The sequence below is a fragment of the Erinaceus europaeus genome, chromosome 4, assembly GCF_950295315.1.
Source record: "Erinaceus europaeus chromosome 4, mEriEur2.1, whole genome shotgun sequence".
Classification (NCBI taxonomy): domain Eukaryota; kingdom Metazoa; phylum Chordata; class Mammalia; order Eulipotyphla; family Erinaceidae; genus Erinaceus; species Erinaceus europaeus.
The window spans coordinates 22,997,682-23,017,836 of NC_080165.1; the positions used below are offsets into that span (position 1 = coordinate 22,997,682).

Sequence of the window (20,155 nt, forward strand, 5' to 3'; positions counted from 1 at the left end):
AGAGCAGAGCCTGCTTGGCTGGTCCTCTTTTCACTGAGGTGCAGGTTTCCCCAGGCTCCCTGGGATCTCTCAGGTGGGGATCTGCACAAGCTCCAGCTTTCTTTCCCATCTGCAGGTGATGCTGTGAAGCATCCCGAGATCCCTCTGAGCCCTGTGCCTGATGGCCTGTGACTCCAGGGGGTTGGAGAGGGAGAAGAGTGCTCATGAGAAAAGAGGTTGGCTTGAGGGGTAAGAGGAGACCCAAGCCTGTGTCCCAGTGGCCCTGCCCAAGGCTGCCTGGTTGGGTGGAGGTGGCTGGCTCTGTCGCTTGGCACAGGGACAAAGAGATGGGGGGTCCTGGTGGGAGCTGGCTTGGTGGGTATCTCTGGTAGGTTTGGCACCTCATCTGTTGTGACAGAGTGACAGACTGGTGCCAAGGTCTCCATGAGCTTTGAAAACTCAGGCGTTGTAATCTGGGAGATGTTGACCAGTGAATTGTGTTGGATTCTCAAGTACGAGGTTTCTACTTCAGTCCCTGGTGATGCATGTACCAGAGTGATTTCTGGTTCTCTTTCTTTCTCTCCTCTTATCTCTCTCAATAATAAATAAATCTTTCCCCCATCTTTCTCACAAATAAATACAATCTTTACAAAATTTTAATTTGTGATTAATAGTGGGTTGCAAGATTGTTAGATTACAGTGTATAGTTCCACATCACATCCACCAATAAAATTCTGTGTTCCAAGGAGCCGGGTGGTGGTGCATCTGTTTAAGCACACATATTACAAAGTGCAAGGACTGGTGTAAGCATCCGGGTTCGAGCCCCTGGTTCCCCACCTGTGGGGGGGGGCCTGCTTCATAAGTGAAGCAAGTCTGCAGGTGTCTATCTTTCTACCTCCCCCCTCCTGTCAATTCCTCTCTGCCCTATCAAATAAAATAGAAAAAAGAGAGAGAGAGAGATAGAAAGAAAAAATGACTGCCTGGAGTAGTGGATTCGTAGCACCGGCACTATGTCCTATCAGTAACCCTGGAGGAAGAAAAAAAGTTAGGGGGCTGGGTGGGAGCGCAGTGGGTTAACACACATGGCACTAAATGCAGGGACCGGCACCCCACCTGCAGGAGTTCATGTCACGGGCGGTGAAGCAGGTCTGCACGTGTCTGTCTTTCTCTCCCCTTTTGTCTTTCCTTCCTCTCTTCATTTCTCTCTGTCCTGTCCAACAACGACAACAGCAATAACAACAACAGTAATGACATCAAGGGCAAAAAAAAAAAAAAGGAAAAAATGGCCTCCAGGAGCAGTGGGTCTGTAGTGCAGGGAGCACGCCTCAGTGATAATCCTGGAGAAAAACGAACAAACACACACTTCTGTGTTCCCACCTTCCTACTTCCCAAGGAGAACCACTTTATCTCTCTCACAAAGTCTTAGAAACTCTTTTCTTCTTCTTCTTCTTTTTTTGAAAATTCATGTATGTTAATTCTCTAGATTCCATGAGTGAAACCATTCCATAGTTGTCTTTCGTTGCTTATTTCATTAAGCAGAACCCCTCCATTTCCATCCATAAATAAATAGAATCTTAGAAAGAAGGAAAGACAGAAAGGAATAAACAAACAAACAAACAAGTAAATAAATAGCTTGGACATTGGCCCATTTAGGGAAGGTGCCTAGAGGGGAGGAGTCAGGAATGGGGTGAACACTGTGTGGGGGTGTGTGTGTGTGTGTGTGTGTGTGTGTGTGTGGTGGGTGCTTTCTGTGCTGTTGGTATGCTTCTAATTCTGCTTCTAAAAACCCCTTCCGTTTCACTGGTTTAATACCCCCTGCTTAACACTGTATTCAATTTACATAACCACTGTATTCTATTTACATAACCACTGCAGGGCATTGGTTTAATCCCCACTGGTTCATGATGTGTTGCTGCTCCGCCCCCTCTCTTAGTACACCCTGATTTGCACCAGTCACTTTTCGCTCCACCCTCTCTATGTCACATCCTGTTTCCACCCTACTTGGCCAGTATATATAATGACAGAATAGTTCTTAAATATAGTAGTTAGTTTTAGTCTAGCTCGGCTTAGATTGTGCTGTGTCCTGCATGAATAAAGAGATACTGCCTACAGCTCAACCATGAGTCCCTGGTCGTCTGTCTCCGCTCGCGAAGCTAGTCCGACACTGTGCCGCCCTGCTGCCTGGACCTTGACTCTGTGCACATGGTTTGAGTGTGTTAGCATGCTGGTGATCCTGCTCAACTGCGTGACACTGGGCATGTACCGGCCCTGTGACGACATGGACTGCCTGTCTGATCGCTGCAAGATCCTGCAGGTGAGGCTGCTGGGCCCGGTCCTGCCTGGTCACACCCCCTGCCCCTCAACTCCCGACATGCTCCCCCCACTGGCTCTACCCCCTCTGAACTTGGGAGTCATGTGGTTCTGCCTCTGCCATTTAGCCATTGTGTGACCTGCAGCAAGCTGCTTACCCTCTATGAGGTTCAATTTCCTCAACTACAAAGTGGGGCAAGCCCTGGAGTCCTTGTAACAATATTTTATTTATTTATTGACTGGATAGAGATAGAGAAATTGAGTGGGAGGGGGTAAGATAGAGATAGAGGGAGACAGAGAGACACCTGCAGCACTGCTTCACCACTTGTGAAGTTCCCCCCCTTCAGGTGGGGACTATGGGCTTGAACCCAGGTCCTTGTGCAGTGGGACATATGCGCTGAACCAGATACAGTACCGCCTGTCCTACCCTTGAGGTCCTTGTGAGAATCAGAAGAGAGATTGCAGGTCAAGTGTCTGCTTCAGTACTTGGCAGTCCTTAGAGAGAGCTCCCCTTTCCTGCCCCCATTTGGGCCCCTTGTTACTACCTCTGGCTCAGGGAACACACAGACTGAGCTATGTGACCTCAGACAACTGTACCCTCCTATTCTGGGCCTCTGTATCCTCCTCTGTGAAGTTGGACCGAGGTCTCTGAGGGTCATTCCTACCCGAGAGAAGTTTCCAGATGTTGCCCAGCCCCCTCCTGGTCCTGACCCCCGGGCCCATACTTCTCACCTTCCTCCTGCCCCTGCAGGTCTTCGATGACTTCATCTTTGTCTTCTTTGCCATGGAGATGGTGCTCAAGATGGTGGCCCTCGGCATTTTTGGGAAGAAGTGTTACCTTGGGGACACGTGGAACAGGCTGGATTTCTTCATCGTCATGGCAGGGTAGGTGGAGCGTGCCAGTCCAGTCTGGGTGCACTTGATCTGGTGTCAGTAATCCCCAGGGCCTTTGGGTGGTGGTGGAGGAGCTCTGTTCTCACATGTGGGCTGCTCGGGGTTCTTTGGGTGGAAGGATGATGGCTCTTCATGAGTGTTCCGGACTTCTCTCTGGGGAAGCGTGTGTTCTGGGTGTGTTTCTCACTAACCAACTGTATGACCTTGAGAAGTCCACTTCTCCTCACTGAGCCTCCATTCTGTCATCTGTCAAAAGGGGACAATAGCGGTAAAAATGTAACAATGAGCTCTCAGTGAGTGCTAGCTGCTACTGTTGCTGTTACCACCCTAGGTCGCTCACCAAGCCAGAAATTGGGCATGGACTGAGTTCTGAGTATAGCTTCGAATTTAAACTGTTTCCATTATTATGATTTATTGTGTGGGGGTGTGTGTGGTATAGGTGCTGGGGATCAAACCCAACAGAGCACGTGCTGTCCCACATTGCCACATCCCTGGCCCCAAACTGTGGCCATTTCTGCCAAGACATAAGCCATGGTCAGAGATCTCATCCAGGTTACACAACCCTGGTTACAGCTTAGCCTCTTTCAGACCCTGCACCCTGCTCTGTTCCTTGTTCTGGCTTCCTGGGTTACACAGTCACCCATCACCCAGGTGTTGAATGAATGCCGACTAAGCAAGCATTGGTGCACCCCAGACACAGGGTCCAGAGGGAGCCCGATGTCAATCTTGGCCTTGCCTGTGGTCTAGGGACGGGTGTCCACAGCTCCATGGGTGGAGGTGTCTGGCCAGACTGAGGCTTTGGCCAAAGGGCTGCAGTTTTCTGAGAGACTGTCAGCCAGACTAGAGCTTGAGAGCTTCGGGACTCTCTGAGGAGCTGATGTATAGAGCAAGGACAGCAAGCATCATCTGGGCTCAGGAGGGGTCAGTATGCAGAGGGCGGCGGGAGACAAAAGCAATAGCTCAGGGGTGTGTGTGTGGGAACATGTGTGTGTGGATGTGCACGTGTGTCGGTGTGACAGGGCACATAACCACACATGTATGGCATCATCATCGACAAGGGGCAGGGAGGGCAGGGGAGATAGCATAATGGTTATGCAAACAGACTCTCCTGCCTGAGGCTCTGAGGTCTCAGGTTCACTCTCCTGCACCACCCTAAGCCGGAGCTGAGCAGTGCTTTGGTAAAAACAAAAAAACAAACAAATGGAAAAGGAGTAGGGCAGGTGGCAGGCATAGGACTGAGGTAGGGAGTCAGTCCTACCAATGGGACACTACATTCTATGAATGTGTCCAGAAGTGACACGTTTCAAGGGGTCTGGTGGCGGCTCACCTGGCTGAGCACATATGTTACCATGTGCAAGGACCTGGGTTCAAGCCCCTGGCCCCCACCTGTGGGGAGTTTAGTGAGTGGTGAAGCAGTGCTGCAGGCCTCCCGCTCTCTTCCTATCTCCTTCCTTTTCAATTTCTCGTGCCTCTATCCAATTAAAAATAATAACTAAATAAAATAGGATGCTTCCTTGGTGCTTTAAAAAAAACTGCCACACCTATTCTTGGTTTCTTCTCTAAGAATTGTATTCAGGGGCTGGGTGGTGGTGCACCTGGTTGAGTGCACACGTTACAGTGCACAAGGACCAAGGTTCAAGCCCCTGGTCCCCAACTGTAGGGGGAAAGCTTCACGAGTGGTGATGCAGGTATTTCTCTGTCTCTCTTCTTCACCATCTTCTCCATCCCTTTCAATTTCTCTGTCTCTATCCAATAAATAAATAAGTAAATAAATATATACATAAATAAATGAATGTTAAATAAAGGAAGTGCACTCAGTCTCCTAGTCATAGGACTTACAGTTCTTTAGATCTTGCTAGAAGTCCTGCTGGTCCTGTGTTGCCCATTGGTGAGATTCTTCACTCTGCTTCTCATTTCTTTTTTAAAATTTCAATTAATTAATTAACCAATCAATTATTAAAGACAGATTAAGGAAGGGGGAGAGAGACAGACACCTGCAGCTCTACTTAGCCATTCATGAAGCTTTCTTCCTACAGGAGAGCTGTCGTATGTACGTTTCACCAGATACTCCATCACCTGGCCCCTGATTCTCATTTCTGTCTGACTAAAGCATATTCCGAAGTCATTTAAAAAATTAAAAAAAAATTTTTTTGATTTTTATTTACTTTCCCTTTTGTTGCCCTTGTTGCTTTTATTGTTGTAATTATTATTGTTGTTGTTGTTAGATAGGACAGAGAGAAATGGAGAGAGGAGGGGAAGACAGAGAGGGGGAGAGAAAGACAGACACCTGCAGACTTGCTTCACTGCCTGTGAAGGGACTTCCCTGCAGGTGGGGAGCTGGGGGCTCGAACTGGGATCCTTATTCAGGTCCTTCTGAAGTCATTTTTAAGAGAAAGATGTTTGGATAATGTCATTACCCTGTTTGGCCTGGCTTTGTGAGTCAAGGTGATATATATATATATTATCTGCATTGTTCAAGAGTCATACTTTTTCTCTCTCCAGCCCCATACATAGTCCCACTCAAGTTTACATGTGGGGATTGCAGATGAGGCCTACCACTCTGGATTCTCCCTTGGGAGAGAGACGACTTGTGTCTGCCCTACTAGAAGTTTGGAGGGTTCTATCTTTATGAATGGAGTTCAGACTAGGATAGGGCTATGTGTAAGACTGCACAGGTGAAATTTAATACGTCTAGGAGTTTGTTTTTTTCATAGAGATGTGAAATGCTAATTTAAAAAAAATATTTAGTTATTGATTCATGAAAAATGATAGGAGAGAGAGAAAGAACTAGACATCACTCTGGTACATGTGCTGCCGGGGATTGAACTTGGAACCTCATACTTGAGAGTCTAGTGCCTTATCCACTGCACCACCTCCCAGACCACTATGAAATGCTAATTTTAAGTTGATAATTTTGTATGATCTGTGAATGCTGTTATAAATATCCAGATACGGGGTCAAGTGGTAGCACACTGGTTAAGCACACATAATGTGAAGAGCAGGGTCCAGCACAAGGATCCCGTTTCGAGCCCCTGGTTCCCCACCTGCAGGGGGGGTCGCTTTACAAATAGTGAAGCTGGTCTGCAGGTGTCTATCTTTCTTTCCCTTGGTCTATCATCCCCTCCTCTCTCAGTTTCTCTCTGTCCTGTCCAACAATAGCAGGAGCAACAACAATGGACAAAAAAATTCAAATGTCCCTTGGCAGAAAAAAGGCTCCCCCAACCCTGCATTAAATGGCTAGTTCCCTTTCCTACTCATCTTTCCTTTCAATATATTTTAAAAAAATTTTATTTATAAAAAGGAAACACTGACAAAAACCATAGGATAAGAGGGGTACATCCACACAATTTCTACTGCCAGAACTCTGTATCTCATCCCCTTTCCTGATAGCTTTCCTATTCTTTATCCCTCTGGACCCAGGATCATTATAGGATGCAGAAGGTGGAAGGTCTGGCTTCTGAAATTGCTTCCCCACTGAACATGGGCATTGACAGGTTGATCCATACTCCCAGCCTGTCCCTCTCTTTCCCTAGTCGGGTGGGGCTCTCGAGAAGCAGGACTCCAGGACACATTGGTGGGTCGTCTGCCTAGGGAAGTCTGGTTGGCATCATGTTAGCATCTGGAACCTGGTGGCTGAAAAAAGAATTAACATAGAAAGCCAAACAAATTGTTGACTAATCATTAACCTAAAGGCTGGAATAGTGCAGATGAAGGGTTGGGGATCTCCATTTTGTAGATAATTAGTAGGCCTATTTTAGTTCTATTTCAAAGGACCCATGACTATAATAGGTTTTTTTTTTTTTTTTTTCCTGAGCCTGACATCTGATATGCAGGTGGATCCAAGTTATTGTCTGGGAAGATGATGTCATGGCTGGAAAAAAGGACCAGAAAGCTGGATCAGGGAAGAGAGTAGCTCCCTAATATGGGAAAGGGGTATAAATATTGACTGTAAACCCCATCGATTTGATGTGATCTGGGGCCCATATTCAGCTTAGGAGCCTATATGACCCTGCATCCCTGTAGATCTGAGCTCACATTCTGTGGTCATGAGTAGGAACGTTCTAAGCCATCCCAATTTCAGGACCCATCTTCCTCAGGTGGAACATAAGAGTATGTTGTCCAGCCTCCCTTCGGAGGGTGGAACATTCTCTACTGTTGTTGATCCATGTTGTGGGCAAGGTCCTATGGGGGCCCACAGAGGGGTCTATTGTGTTGTTCCTGATAGAGATGACCAGTAACAATGGAGAGAGGGCTTATTTGAGGTCTAGGCCCATCATGTCTGTTTGGGAATCTCAGGACTCTCCGACTAAGGCCCCAGCTGATGAGATGGCCTGATAGTGACTAAAGAGTCATCATTAAAGTATGCCAGTATCTTGCCCTTATTCAGCTTTTGCAGTCTTTACTTTAATAAAGTTAGCTTTGGAGTGAGTGAGGGAAGTGTAATAGGAAGTAGGTGAGGAGGGTATCTAAGTCTAAGCAGACACTATTTCATTAGGAACTTTATGGTGTCTTTTTAGGTCTTTCTACTTGCTTGCTGCATATACTGACTCACTGCAGACTATTGTGCACTTTTGCTTTCAGGTATATATTTTGCCCTAATTTATGGATACGTGTGAGCATATGCTCTATCTCATGGGACCTGGTCTATATCTAGGTTTTGGGGTTTTGTTAGGAAGTGAACCAGCTGAAATGGAATTAGAGAGTCCTATGAAAAGAAAGGTCTCACCTGAGTAATGAGGCTGAAGGGTTGATGTTCCACTCCTGACATCTGTGGACACAGTCTGTAGTGAAGTATGCCGAGGTGGTACTCGTTGTGTTGATTAGGTTGGGATCAGCAGATGCAATATCATTTGGTTTGAATTGAGACAAGCATGCAGGAAAGTGAGCCCCACCCTAGAGGTTCCAGGACTGGGGGAAATATAGGCTCTACAGAGGAAGTGGGAGGTTCCTGCTGTCTCAGGGTTTAAGAAGGCAATTGATAGTTCTTTCTTTTTTGTTTTTTAAATTTATTTATTTTCCCTTTTGTTGCCCTTTTTTATTGTTGTTGTAGTAATTGATGTCGTCATTGTTGCATAGGACAGAGAGAAATGGAGAGAGGAGGGGAAGACAGAGAGGGAGAAAGACAGACACCTGCAGACCTGCTTCACTGCTTGTGAAGGGATTCCCCTGCAGGTGGGGAGCCGGGGGCTTGAACCCATACCCACCAGTCCTTGCGCTTTGTGCCACATGCACTTAACCCGCTGCGCTACCACCCAACTCCTAGTTATTTCTATAATCAAATTATTTGGCAATTGGGTTAACTTTAAAAATCCCTTTGTTAGGATTTGCTGTATCATACACAACATCACCATAATTTATGTCGTTTGACATTATTTGTATGTAGCTGTGTCTTATATAGTAACACCACTGGTTGCTTCTGTTCTCCTGGTCTAAGCTTTTAGGAGAGTCAACATTTCAAAGACTCAGCCTGTGGTCTGTGCATTAAAAAGTTTGAGACATGGGAGTCAGGCGGTGGCGCAACGGGTTAAGCACACGTGGTTCGAAGTGCAAGGACTCGACATAAGGATCCTGGTTCGAGCCCCCAGCTCCCCACCTGCAGGGGAGTCTCTTCACAGGCGGTGAAGCAGGTCTGCAGGTGTCTATCTTTCTCTCCCCCCTCTGTCTTCCCCTCCTCTCTCCATTTCTCTCTGTCCTATCCAACAACAATGACACCAATAATAAACTACAACAATAAAGCAACAAGGGCAACAAAAGAGAATAAATCAATCAATAAATATTTTTAAAAAAATTTGAGACATTCAATTTTTCCCTCATATTAATTAAATAGTGATTTATATGACTACAAGTTAATAGGAATGTGCATAAACACCATTCCCACCACCAAAAGACTGTGTCCCATATCCCCGCCCCCAGTTAAGAAGAACATCCCCCCTTACCCTCCACCCAGAGATTTTCACTTTGCTGCCCTACTTCACATTCTGCACTTTTCCCTCCTCTTGGTCTTCTGAACCCCTCAGGAAGTGTTCCTGCAGTGTCCTTTTCTTGTTTTCATGCCCTTATTGGAATTGCTCATCTCTGCATCTTGCTAATTCCCAGAGTGCTTCTTGGTTCTTGGCTTTCTTATTGTTCAGAACTTCTTGGACCTGTTCTTGTTTTATGGATGTAATATTCATTCAAAGCTCCTTATAGGTACTGATTAGGCTTCTTGAAGGTCCCTTTCCTGTTCCTGAAGCCAATGTATAATTTCAAAAACAAACAAACACAAAAACCAAAGTTTAGGGGAAAAGTGATGTTCCTACAAATTTCTGAAGGAACGTGCACCACAGATTTATTCACCTTATTAATGAGGAGCCAGCAGGAAGGTGATATGCAAGAACTAGGGAAACAGACCTTGGAGATGGGGTGTGAGGAGAACACTACCTCCTGTCAAAGCTGGTTAACCTGCTGGGTAAGAAAACCTTGATGTTCTGGTCATCTCTTCTAAGGGGCAAAAATCACTTTCAGCAATCTACTAATTAACATGTAATTTCAGAGCAACCAGACCTTTAATCAACAGTGAATAGTGAGTCAAATAAAGGCACCTGCCCCCAGATAATGAAATCATCCTTAGATAGGTCTCTAACACCTCAGAACCCTCCATGAGAAGCGCAGTTCCCCCACTGCTGGATCCCCAGTTTTCAGGATAATTCTTTTCTTACCTTTGGTTTAAGGGAGCTCATGTGCTTTGCTGGCTCCACTCACTGCTCCCAGAGCACCCCCCATCCTGCCCTCTTGATTTGAAGAGCCTTCTCTACTGTTCCATGATCCCCTGTCTGCTCATATCTGTAAATAAAGACAGTGACGAGGGAGCTGGAAAGAGAGAGGAGCCAGCCTGTCTTCTGCACTGTGGAGAGGTCCTGCATGCCATCTTTTTTTGGTCACTGGGGTGGGGACAAGGTGGGAAGGGTCTACCAGCCAGAATCCTCCTGGGGGTTAGAAGGGCTGTCTGCAGGTGTGGTTTTGTGGAACTCCGCATTTGACTGCCTTCTTTCTTTCCTTCCCCACTCCCTTCCTTCCTTCCTTCCTTCCTTCTCTCTCTTTTTCAAAAAAATTTTTTATTTAAGAAAGGATTAATGAACAAAACCATAAGGTAGGAGGGGTACAACTCCACACAATTCCCACCACCCAATCTCCATAACCCACCCCCTCCCCAGTAGCTTTCCCATTCTCTATCCCTCTGGGAGCATGGACCCAGGGTCATTGAGGGTTGCAGAAGGTAGAAGGTCTGGCTTCTGTAATTGCTTCCCCGCTGAACATGGTCGTTGACTGGTCGGTCCATACTCCCAGTCTGCCTCTCTCTTTCCCTAGTAGGGTGGGTCTCTGGGGAAGCTGAGCTCCAGGACACATTGGTGGGGTCTTCAGTCTAGGGAAGCCTGGCCGGCATCCTGGTGGCATCTGGAACCTGGTGATTGAAAAGAGAGTTAACATACGAGGCCAAACAAATTGTTGAGCAATTATGGGCCCAAAGCTTGGAATAGTGGAGAGGAAGTGTTAGGGAGGTACTCACTGCAAACTCTAGTGTACTTCTGCTTTCAGGTATATATTTTGCAGTAGTTTATAGATACGTGTGAACATATGCTCTCTCATAGAAACTGGTGTATATCTAGGTTTTGGGACTTTGTTAGAAAGTGAACCACCTGAGATGAAATTAGAGTGTACTATAAAAGGAAAGGTCTCGCCTGAGTAATGAAGCTGAAGGGTTGTCATTCCACACGTGAAGTCTCTGGACACAGTCTGAGGTGAAGCATGTTGAGGTGGCAATCGTTGCATTGGTTAGGTTGTGATCGGCGGATGCAATATTATTTGGTATGGATTGGGAGAGGCATACGGGAAAGTGGGCCCTATCCAAGGGTTCCAGGACTGGGGGAAGTAGGGGCTCTATAGTGGAGATGTGAGGTTCCTACTGTCTTAGGGTTCAAAAAGACAATCGATAGTTAATGTTATCATCACATTATTTGATAATTGGGTTAACTTTGAAAAGTCCTTTTGTTAGGGTTTGCTGTACAGTATCCAGTATCTTGTATATAGCTGTGCTATTGGATGCTTCTAATCTACTTGGTCTAGGCTTTTGAGAGAGTCCGCATATCAAATACACAGCCTATATATTAAAAAGATTCAGTTTGTGTTTTGAGAAACTTTGAGACATACAACTGATTTTCCCCCTCTCATATTAATTAACTACTGATTTATATGTCTGCATTTTGCTAGGAGTGTACATAAACACCATTCCCACCACAAAAGACTGTGACCCATCCCTCCCATCCACTCCCACCCCCCACTGGCCCAGGAAGCTGCATGTCTACCCCTCACCACAGGGTTTTTACTTTGGTGCCATACTTACAATTTGATCAGGTCCTGCTTTTAGTTTCCCTTTCAGATCTTCTTACTCAACTTCTGTTGATGAGTGGGATCATCCCATACTCATCTTTATCTTTCTGATTTAGTTCACTTAACATAATTCCTTCTAGCTCTGTCCAAGATGGGTCAGAGAAGGTGGGTTCATTGTTCTTGATAGCTGCGTCTCTTTCTCATTTTTAAAGCACTGTTCTGGGCTGACTTTCACATAGGTAGAGGAGAGGGAAAGATAGCACAGCGTTGAAGCTTTTCCCAGTGCAGTGGGGGCCGGCTCACTTCTGGGTCATGCACGTGGCTGAGCAGGCGCACTATCTTGCCAGCCCTCTACACTTGGCTTCATGCTTTGCTGCTGCCATTCTGGAGAGACATGTTTTATTTTGATTTTGATTGCAGTGCTAGAGATCGAAGCCAGCATCGTCTAATGCTTGAGAGGCCTTAGCTGTACTACTAAGCAATCTCCTAGGCCCAACTCTGAAATTCTTAATGGGTTTTGAACAAGGATTCCCTCTATTTTTAGTCAATTAATTAATTGATAGGACAGAGAGAAATTGAGAGAGGAAGAGGAGAAAGGGAGACAGAGAGAGAGAGAGAGGAAAGAGAGACTCCCACAGCCCAGCTTCACTGCTTGTGAAGTGTCCTCCCTGCATGTAGGGACTGAGGACTTGAACCAGGGTCCTTGCACCTGGTAACATATGTGCTCAACCAGGCGTGCCACCGCCTGGCTCAGGGTTCCTGCATTTTCATTTTGCATTGAGCCCCATAAATGACCTAGCTGGGCCTGGCTGAGGGGCAGGTTCCCTAGAGATTTTTTTTTTTTGCTATGTCCTGAGTGTTGGGGTCTGGGGTGCTCTGACCCTACCTCTGTTGCCCTAGTCCTGCCCATCCCCGGTGCCTGGGTTTGGCATCAGTTCAGTGGGCGATGAGGCTCTGGACTCCAGACTCCAGTCCCCAACTCTGGCTTCCCTAGACCTAGTCCCAGAGCTGCCTTCCCAGCCCCCAGCCCCCCAGCCCCCCAGCCCCCCAGCCCCCCAGTTCTCCCAGGCTTGATACTATAATTGTTCTGTTTCCTGAATAACAGGCCTGACATCCCAAGGATGTCTTCTCTCTTCCTGCTCCTCCCCTTCCCCAAATTACTGGCTCATCTTCAAGCTGTGGAGCAGACAGAAGCTCCGAAGGTGCCTTAGAGGTCAGAGCCTGCACCTCCACATCTTCCACATCCAGCACCGCCCTGCTGCCCCCACCTTGGTGGCCACCTCTGCAGGGAACTCACTGTCTCCCAAGGTAGCGGATGCTGAATGAGGATAAATGAAGGTGCTAGAAAGTTCATTCTTTTGTTGAACCACTATTTTTTCCCCTGTATCTCCCACCCTGTGGGACATTGAGTTACTTAGTCACTCACAAGAGCAGCATTTATTGAGCACTTATTGTTTGTTAGGTCAGTGCTGGGCAGTGGGGATATAGGTGGGAGTGTAAGAGCTGCCTGGGTGGAGACACGGACGGTGTCTCTGGCAGAAGACAGCAAGCTCAGGGCCTGAGGAGGTGCATGGAAGGGAGGAGGGGAAGAGAATGTGGGGGTGTTAAGATTGGGGATCCTGGGTCCTGAGGGGTTAAGTCAGGGCACAGGGGTGGGTAGGGGCTGATGGCACAGGGATCAGGGACCTGAAGTTAGGTACTGTCCCCAGCAGACTCAGGATATCTCTGAGCTTGTGCTGGGGCTTTGCACCTGCCTGATTCCACTGCTCTTGATGCTTCTATACTTTGTGTGGTGCTCCCATATGGTGGTTAGGGGCTCGAACCCAGGTCTCCACACATGGTAACTTGTGCTTTCAACAGGGTGAGTCACCACCTAGCCCCACTTTAGGTTGTTTTAATCCCTGGATGCAGGAACCAACACCCAACAGTGGTTGCTGGGATGGAGAGAAGGGGTGCCTTGACTCCAGAGCCACACAGGGGGCATGGTGACCTCTCGAGTGGTCATAGGTCATGTCCCCCCATCCACCCCACTCCCCTGCCCTGGCTATGTTCATCTTTTTTAAAATTTATTTATTTTATTTTTTTAAATGTATTTTATTTATTCCCTTTTGTTGCCCTTGTTGTTTTATTGTTGTAGTTGTTATTATTGTTGTTGTTAATGTCGTCATTGTTGGATAGGACAGATAGAAATGGAGAGAGAAGGGGAAGACAGAGAGGGGGAGAGAGAAAGATAGACACCTGCAGACCTGCTTCCCCACCTGTGAAGTAACTCTCCTGCAGGTGGGGAGCCAGGGGCTCGAACCGGGATCCTTATGCGGGTCCTTGTGCTTTGCGCCACCGGCACTTAACCCGCTGCTCTACCTCCCGACTCCCAGTTATGTTCATCTTCAAACAAAGACTCTCCTAAACCAGACATGAGCTGTCAATTTTTTAAAATAGGCATATTTATTCTGAGAGAGACAGACAGATGCCAGAACACTCAGTGTAAGTGGTGTTGGGGCTCGAACTCAGGGTCAAATGCAAGGTATGTGCTCTATTTGCTGAGCTGCTATAGTTGATTCTCTTTTTTGTTTATTTATTCATTTATTGGTCTTCTTGATTTTTCTGGGGCTTTGTATCTACATGATCCTCCCACTCTGGGTGGACACTTGTTTCCTTATTCTAGCTAGAGGGTGAGAGACAGAGGCCAGGAGAGACAGCACAGAGCCCACCATTCCACTGCTCCGCCTGTGCATGGTGCTCAGACTCAGGTCCTCTCCATGGTAAACTGTGTTTTCTCTCTGGTTCTATCAGATATCTTCTTTTCCCCCCACAGTTGATTTTTTTTTAATCCAAATGTCACTGGCACTGAGAGATAGCTCACTTAGTAGAACCCACACCTTGTTGTGGATGAGGCTCTGGGTCTGAGCCCTGACGCCACATGGGAGCACCATGAATGGCACTAGGGAAGCTCAAGGGTGGTGGAGCAGTGCTGTGGTGCCTCTCCCTCTCTGTCTGCACTTCTCTCCCCTCTCTCTTTCTGAAACAGAGAATGAGGAAAGTTGCACTGGGGAGGCTTCTCAGCTGGAGCATTGCACATGCAGGAGGGGCAGCACCGAAAAGCCAAACAAAGGACTGGGTGCAGTGCTCCTGGTTGAGGGCACCCATTACAATGTGCAGGGACCCAGGTTCAAGCCCCTGGTCCCCACCTGTAGGAGGGAAAGTTCACAAGCAGTGAAGCAGGGCTGCAGGTATCTTTCTGTCTCTCCCTCTCTATCTCCCCTCTCAATTTCTCTCTCTCTACCCAGTAAATAAATAAATAAAATCTTAAAAAAAAACAAAAACCAAAGCAAACAGTACTACATCATTCACTGCCATTCATTTGTGTCATCTTGCTGTGGCTTCTCTTGGTCCTGAGTTTGTCAGTCTTACCCTTGCTGTCTGTGCTTGGTCAGCCCAGGAAGTGGCGTCCACTACAACCTCTTCCTGGGTTGACCAGACCCCAGGAGCCATCAGGTAGTGGCTGAACTCACCTCACCATCCTGCACGCACACTATCATGCCTTCATCCACTAGGGTTTATGAGAGAGGCAGCTACCTCCCTGTGGACCTCAACGTTGTCTGTGTTGATGGAGCTCCTCTAGTGCCTGGCCTCGTACTGGGGCACCGCTGCCTCCCTCAACCCAAGGGCAGGCAAGGGTCATTGCCAGCTGTGGGAGGGGGCTGGGCTTCTCTGCTAAGAGCTTTCCCAGGCACTTCCAGGACAGGCCTCTGGGGTGATCTGGGGTGGAGGGAAATCCCTGAAGTGAGGCTGAGCCAGCACTTTGGCCTGGCACCCGCCTCAGGCCCCTCCTTGGTGAGCGCAGGGGCCTGAGAGCCTTTGAAAGTTTCCGACTGTGGTGGCTGCCCAGAGGTGACCTGAAGTGTGCTCAGGAAGACCCCAGGGGCCCACCAAGAGACACATGAGCAGGTGAGGCATGGGCACCCCCCCCTCCATATATGCATAGCCTTCCACACCTCCTCAGCTCACCTCTAGATACAGGGAGCAGCAACTTAACATACAGATTCCTGGGCCTCACCCCTGAGGCTCTGAACCCAGCAGGTAGGGTAGGGCCTCGGAATCTGAGTTTCTTTCTTTTCCTTTTCCCTTTTCTTCTTCTTCTTCTTCTTCTTCTTCTTCTTCTTCTTCTTCTTCTTCTTCTTCTTCTTCTTCTTCTTCTTCTTCTTCTTCTCCTTCTCCTCCTTCTCCTTCTCCTTCTCCTTCTCCTTCTCCTTCTCCTTCTCCTTCTCCTCCTCCTCCTCCTTCTCCTCTTTCTCCTCTTCCTCCTCCTCCTCCTCTTTCCCCTTCTCCTCCTTCTCCTCCTTCTCCTCTTCCTCCTTCTCCTCCTCCTCCTCCTCCTCCTCCTTCTCCTCCTTCTCCTCTTCCTCCTCCTCCTTCTCCTTCTCCTCCTCCTCCTTTCCTCCTCTTCCTCCTTCTTCTCCTTTTTTTTCCCTCCAGGATTATTGCTAGGGCTCGGTGCCTGCACTACGAATCCACTGCTCCTGGAGGCTATTTTTTTCCCTTTTGTTGCCCTTGTTGTTTATTGCTGTTATAGTTATTATTATTGTTATTGCTGTTGTTGTTGGATAGGACAGAGAAATTGAGAGAGGAGAGGAAGACAGAGAGGGGGAGAGAAAGATAGACACCCGCAGTCCTGCTTCACTGCTTGTGAAGTGACTCCCCTGCAGGTGGGGAGCTGGGGCTCGTACTGGGATTCCTACACCAGTTCGTGTGCTTTGTGCCATGAGCACTTAGCCCGCCGTGCTATCACCCAGCCCCCTGGAGTCTGTGTTTCTGTTGGTCCTCGGGCTGTGAGAACCTGTCAAACCCTAGCAACTGCAGAAAGAGCAGAGTTTGGAGAGGGCTTCTTCCTGCATCCCTGTCCAGGAGCTGAATTAACTCTCACAATAGTTGTTGAGTGCACACATCACCAGGTTACCATGCACAATGACCCAGGTTTAAGCCCCCAGTCCCCACCTGTAAGGGGGAAACTTCATGAGCAGGAAGCAGGGATGCAGGAGTCTCTCTTTCTCTCTTCCTCTCTATCTCCCCTCCTCCTTTCAATTTCTGTCTTATCAAATAAATAAATAAATAAATATTTAAAAATTTCTCATGACAAGCAGACATGCTTTGTGAGCAGAACAGTGGCGACTACATGTAGAAACTGTATCCTCATTAATAACCATCCCATGGATGGCAGTAAGCTCAGTCACTTGGCACCTCAGCCAGGCAGTGGGCAAGAGGGGCGGGTCATGTTTATCACACTCTGGAAGCATCTTCTCCCTTTGTATGTGGGGAAAGCGGCTTCCCCACCCAGGCTCTCAGGGGCTCTTGGGCAACAGAATGTCAATAAGAATTGTTCCTCATCCCAGACTAGAGCTTTCTAGAAAGATGAAGCTGGCACATCCTCTCTGTCATTGCCGACTGAGAGTTCCTTTTGTCCAAAGTGCCCCATCAGTGAGACCTTAAAAAGCAAAGGGAGGGAGTCAGGCTGTAGCACAGTGGGTTAAGCACACGTGGCGCAAAGCACAAGGGCCGGCATAAGCATCCCGGTTTGAACCCCGGCTCCCCACCTGCAGGGGAGTCGCTTCACAGGCGGTGAAGCAGGTCTGCAGGTGTCTATCTTTCTCTCCTCCTCTTTGTCTTCCCCTCCTCTCTCCATTTCTCTCTGTCCTATCCAACAACGACAACAACAATAATAACTACAACAATAAAACAACAAGGGCAACAAAAGGGAATAAATAAATAAAATAAATATTAAAAAAAAAAGCAAAGGGAATCAATTCCTCTCAGGCATCATTAAGGAGCGTGATAAAAATAAGGATGTCCACAGCTTGCTGAACACTCGCTGTGGGCTGAATGCTGTGCATTATCTGGGCTGATCTTCAGAACAGGTCCATGAAGGAGGGACTGTGGTCAGCTCCACTTCACTGGTGAGGAGGCAGGAGACAGGGAGCAGCCTGCCCACAGTCCAAGGGCAGCCACTGACTTCTGCAGCACTTGCTGAGGGTGTTTGTCAGGGATGCATTTGGCTGCAAGGAACAGAAATGCTTGCCATTTGTTGTTCAGACAAATCCCAGGGTGTGTGTGTGTGTGTGTGTGTGTGTGTGTGTGTGTGTGTGTGTGTGTGTGTTCCACCATAACATGAAGTTCTGAGGATGGTGATGATTGCTGATGGCTGTGTGTTTTAGGGGCTATCGTCTTGGTGATTTTCCAGGTCTTTCTTTAATTGTCGTAAGGCAGCTGTGGGGTCATGAGCACCACATTTGCATTCAAGGTGGGCAGGGAGGGTGAGGGTGGACAGGGCTATCTAGCTGCACCTCACCCCTTGGGTCAGGCAGACGAGGTTTCCTTTCTCAGGCCCCTCCTCTTAGTGCACATGGCCAGAACTAGCTCTCTTGGGCATCCTTAGCTGCAAGGGAAGCTAGGAAAGCAGAAGCCATGATTAAGCTGGGCTAAATCCACTAAGAACAGTTCTGAGGTCAAGCAGGATGGGAGAGAGAGAGAATGCACATTACATGCACAACCTTGAGTGCCTGAGTTTCTTTATCTGTGCTTGGCAGGCGCCATGACCCTTCCATGTTTCCAAGTCCTGGTTGGAGTCTTCGGAGTGCTCCCTGGGCTGACAAGGTGGGGTGTTCCAAAGCCTAAAGTCAGTTCCAACCTCTGTGAATTCCAGTCTGTACCAACAGACCTGCTGTTTCCAGAAACCCTTGGAGCAGACCTCCCTCCTGCACAGCTCAGTATGCATGGTCTGTGGGCCAGGGAAACATTCTATGTGTCAGCAGACTTGTGGAATCCTTCTGGCCCTGCCACTTCACACCTGGTAATGTTACACTGCAAGTTATCTCAGGGTGTCCAGCTCTGTCGGCTCCCGGGATAGGGTACTCAGAAGTCAGTGCTGAGGCTAAGTCTTCATCCAGGAGCTTGGCCATGAACCAGTGTGGAAGGCAGGTCCCATGTGGCTTTGTTTAGTGTCTGTTGTGCAAAAACTGCCCTCTGTGCATTAAATTAACTGGTTCTTGGGCGGGTATGGACCTGGGAAGATTCCAGTTGTTAGTGTGAATGCTTCTGCCACTTGCACATTGAGTAGAGTGGCAGAGAGAGAGAGAGAGAGAGAGAGAGAGAGAGAGCGCATTGCTCAGGTTCGTTCCCATGGAAACAAGATGCTAGATGCTGTAGCTTCTATGTGTGTATGGGGTAAGTCATCAGAAATTCTCAGGCCATGGGTTGACAAGCCAGGCAGCCACAGGTCAGGCAGTTATTTATTTGTTTTTTATTTGAATGAACAGAGAGAAATTGAGATGGGGAAGAGGAGACAGAGAGGGCTTCCTCCTCGGCAGGTGGATACCAGGGCATGAACCCAGACCTTTGAGCCCTGTAATGTGTGCACTCGACCCAGTGGGCCGCCACGCAGCCTTAGAGTTTTTACTTTTTAGAGGCCAAAATATTATAGTTGACCTGCCCTCTTGAGAACGTGGGCCACCTCTCAAACCATCAGAAAGCTTCAGGGTGATTCCCTGAACAAGGGACAGCCCCCAGGCCATGGCAGAAGGTGAAGTGCCCCTGCTCTCAGCAGTAGTGCCCACCTGCCATGGTGCCAAGGTTTCGTTCAGAGTTCACAGGAGGTGGGCAGTGTGTGGCATACACTAAAATGTCCATATCACCATTTAGCTAGTGTTCAGAGTTAGCAGGGCAGCCTGCATCTGTCTGGGAACTCTACACAGACAAAAGGTAACGGAGAAATGTCGTGTGAGTGATTATTTGTAGGAGATGTACCAGGGTTTCCAGTTACTGAGGACTTTGTACCTGGGGTCTGTGTGAACCTTTGTCTCCCACTTTGTGGCCAACTGAGCTTTTTCCCCCCTCAGTTCCGCCTTTACTCGGAACCTGTCTGAAACTAGTTTTACAGTTTCCGTTTCAGTGCCAGTCAAGTGGTCCTAATTACATCTGTCTCCTCATGTCACAGGCTTGCATGAGGCTATGTGGGTGAAGATAACCCACTAATCCCAGGGTGCTAGCCAAAGTCAAGGCTAACTAACATCAAGATTCCCAAGTTTTCTCTTTCCAGTACTTCCTTCCACACTCCCTCCCTTGTGGGGGAGGAGGGACAGGCCAGGGGTCTGGTCCCCGTCTGGCAGAAGCCTGAGTCATCACAGAGCTGCTTCCTGACAGCTGATCTGCCATTCCCAGCATCTCAGCTTCTTTCCATTAGCTCCATCTCCAATTACATTTTAAGAAAGGCCCTGTAGGCCCTTGGCAGACACTGAGGAAAGCACCCTATTTTTATCAGCAACACACAGAAGTCATCTCCTGGGAGGGGGATTTCCTGGAAAGACTTAACATCTCCATCATTTTATCTGCTATTTGTCAGCTCCTAACTCTTCTTTTTTGTTTGTTCTCTTCCCTGATCTTGTCCTTCAAGTTACTTGTTTGACAAGCTGGCATAGGGTATCTGCCTCCAAGCCAGACCCTGGACTGGGGGGCAGGAGGGTCTTCTGGGTGGCAGGAACATGACAGGGCATCTCAGAGCCAGAGGTGGCCCAAGAGAGAGGCAAGGCGGGAGGTCTCCGAGGCAAGAGAATTC

The 20,155-nt window shown here is 48.0% G+C and overlaps 1 protein-coding gene across 1 annotated transcript in view; it reads left to right on the plus strand.

The window, feature by feature from the left end:
* The first annotated feature begins 2,186 nt into the window (after nt 1-2,186).
* CACNA1I (calcium voltage-gated channel subunit alpha1 I) overlaps nt 2,187-20,155 on the plus strand; it is a 101,082-nt gene continuing 83,113 nt past the window's right edge. The window contains exons 1-2 of the mRNA XM_007519388.3: nt 2,187-2,293; nt 3,041-3,174. Coding sequence (XP_007519450.2) covers nt 2,201-2,293; nt 3,041-3,174 — 227 coding nt within the window. The 5' untranslated portion in view covers nt 2,187-2,200. The remainder of the gene's footprint in view (nt 2,294-3,040; nt 3,175-20,155) is intronic.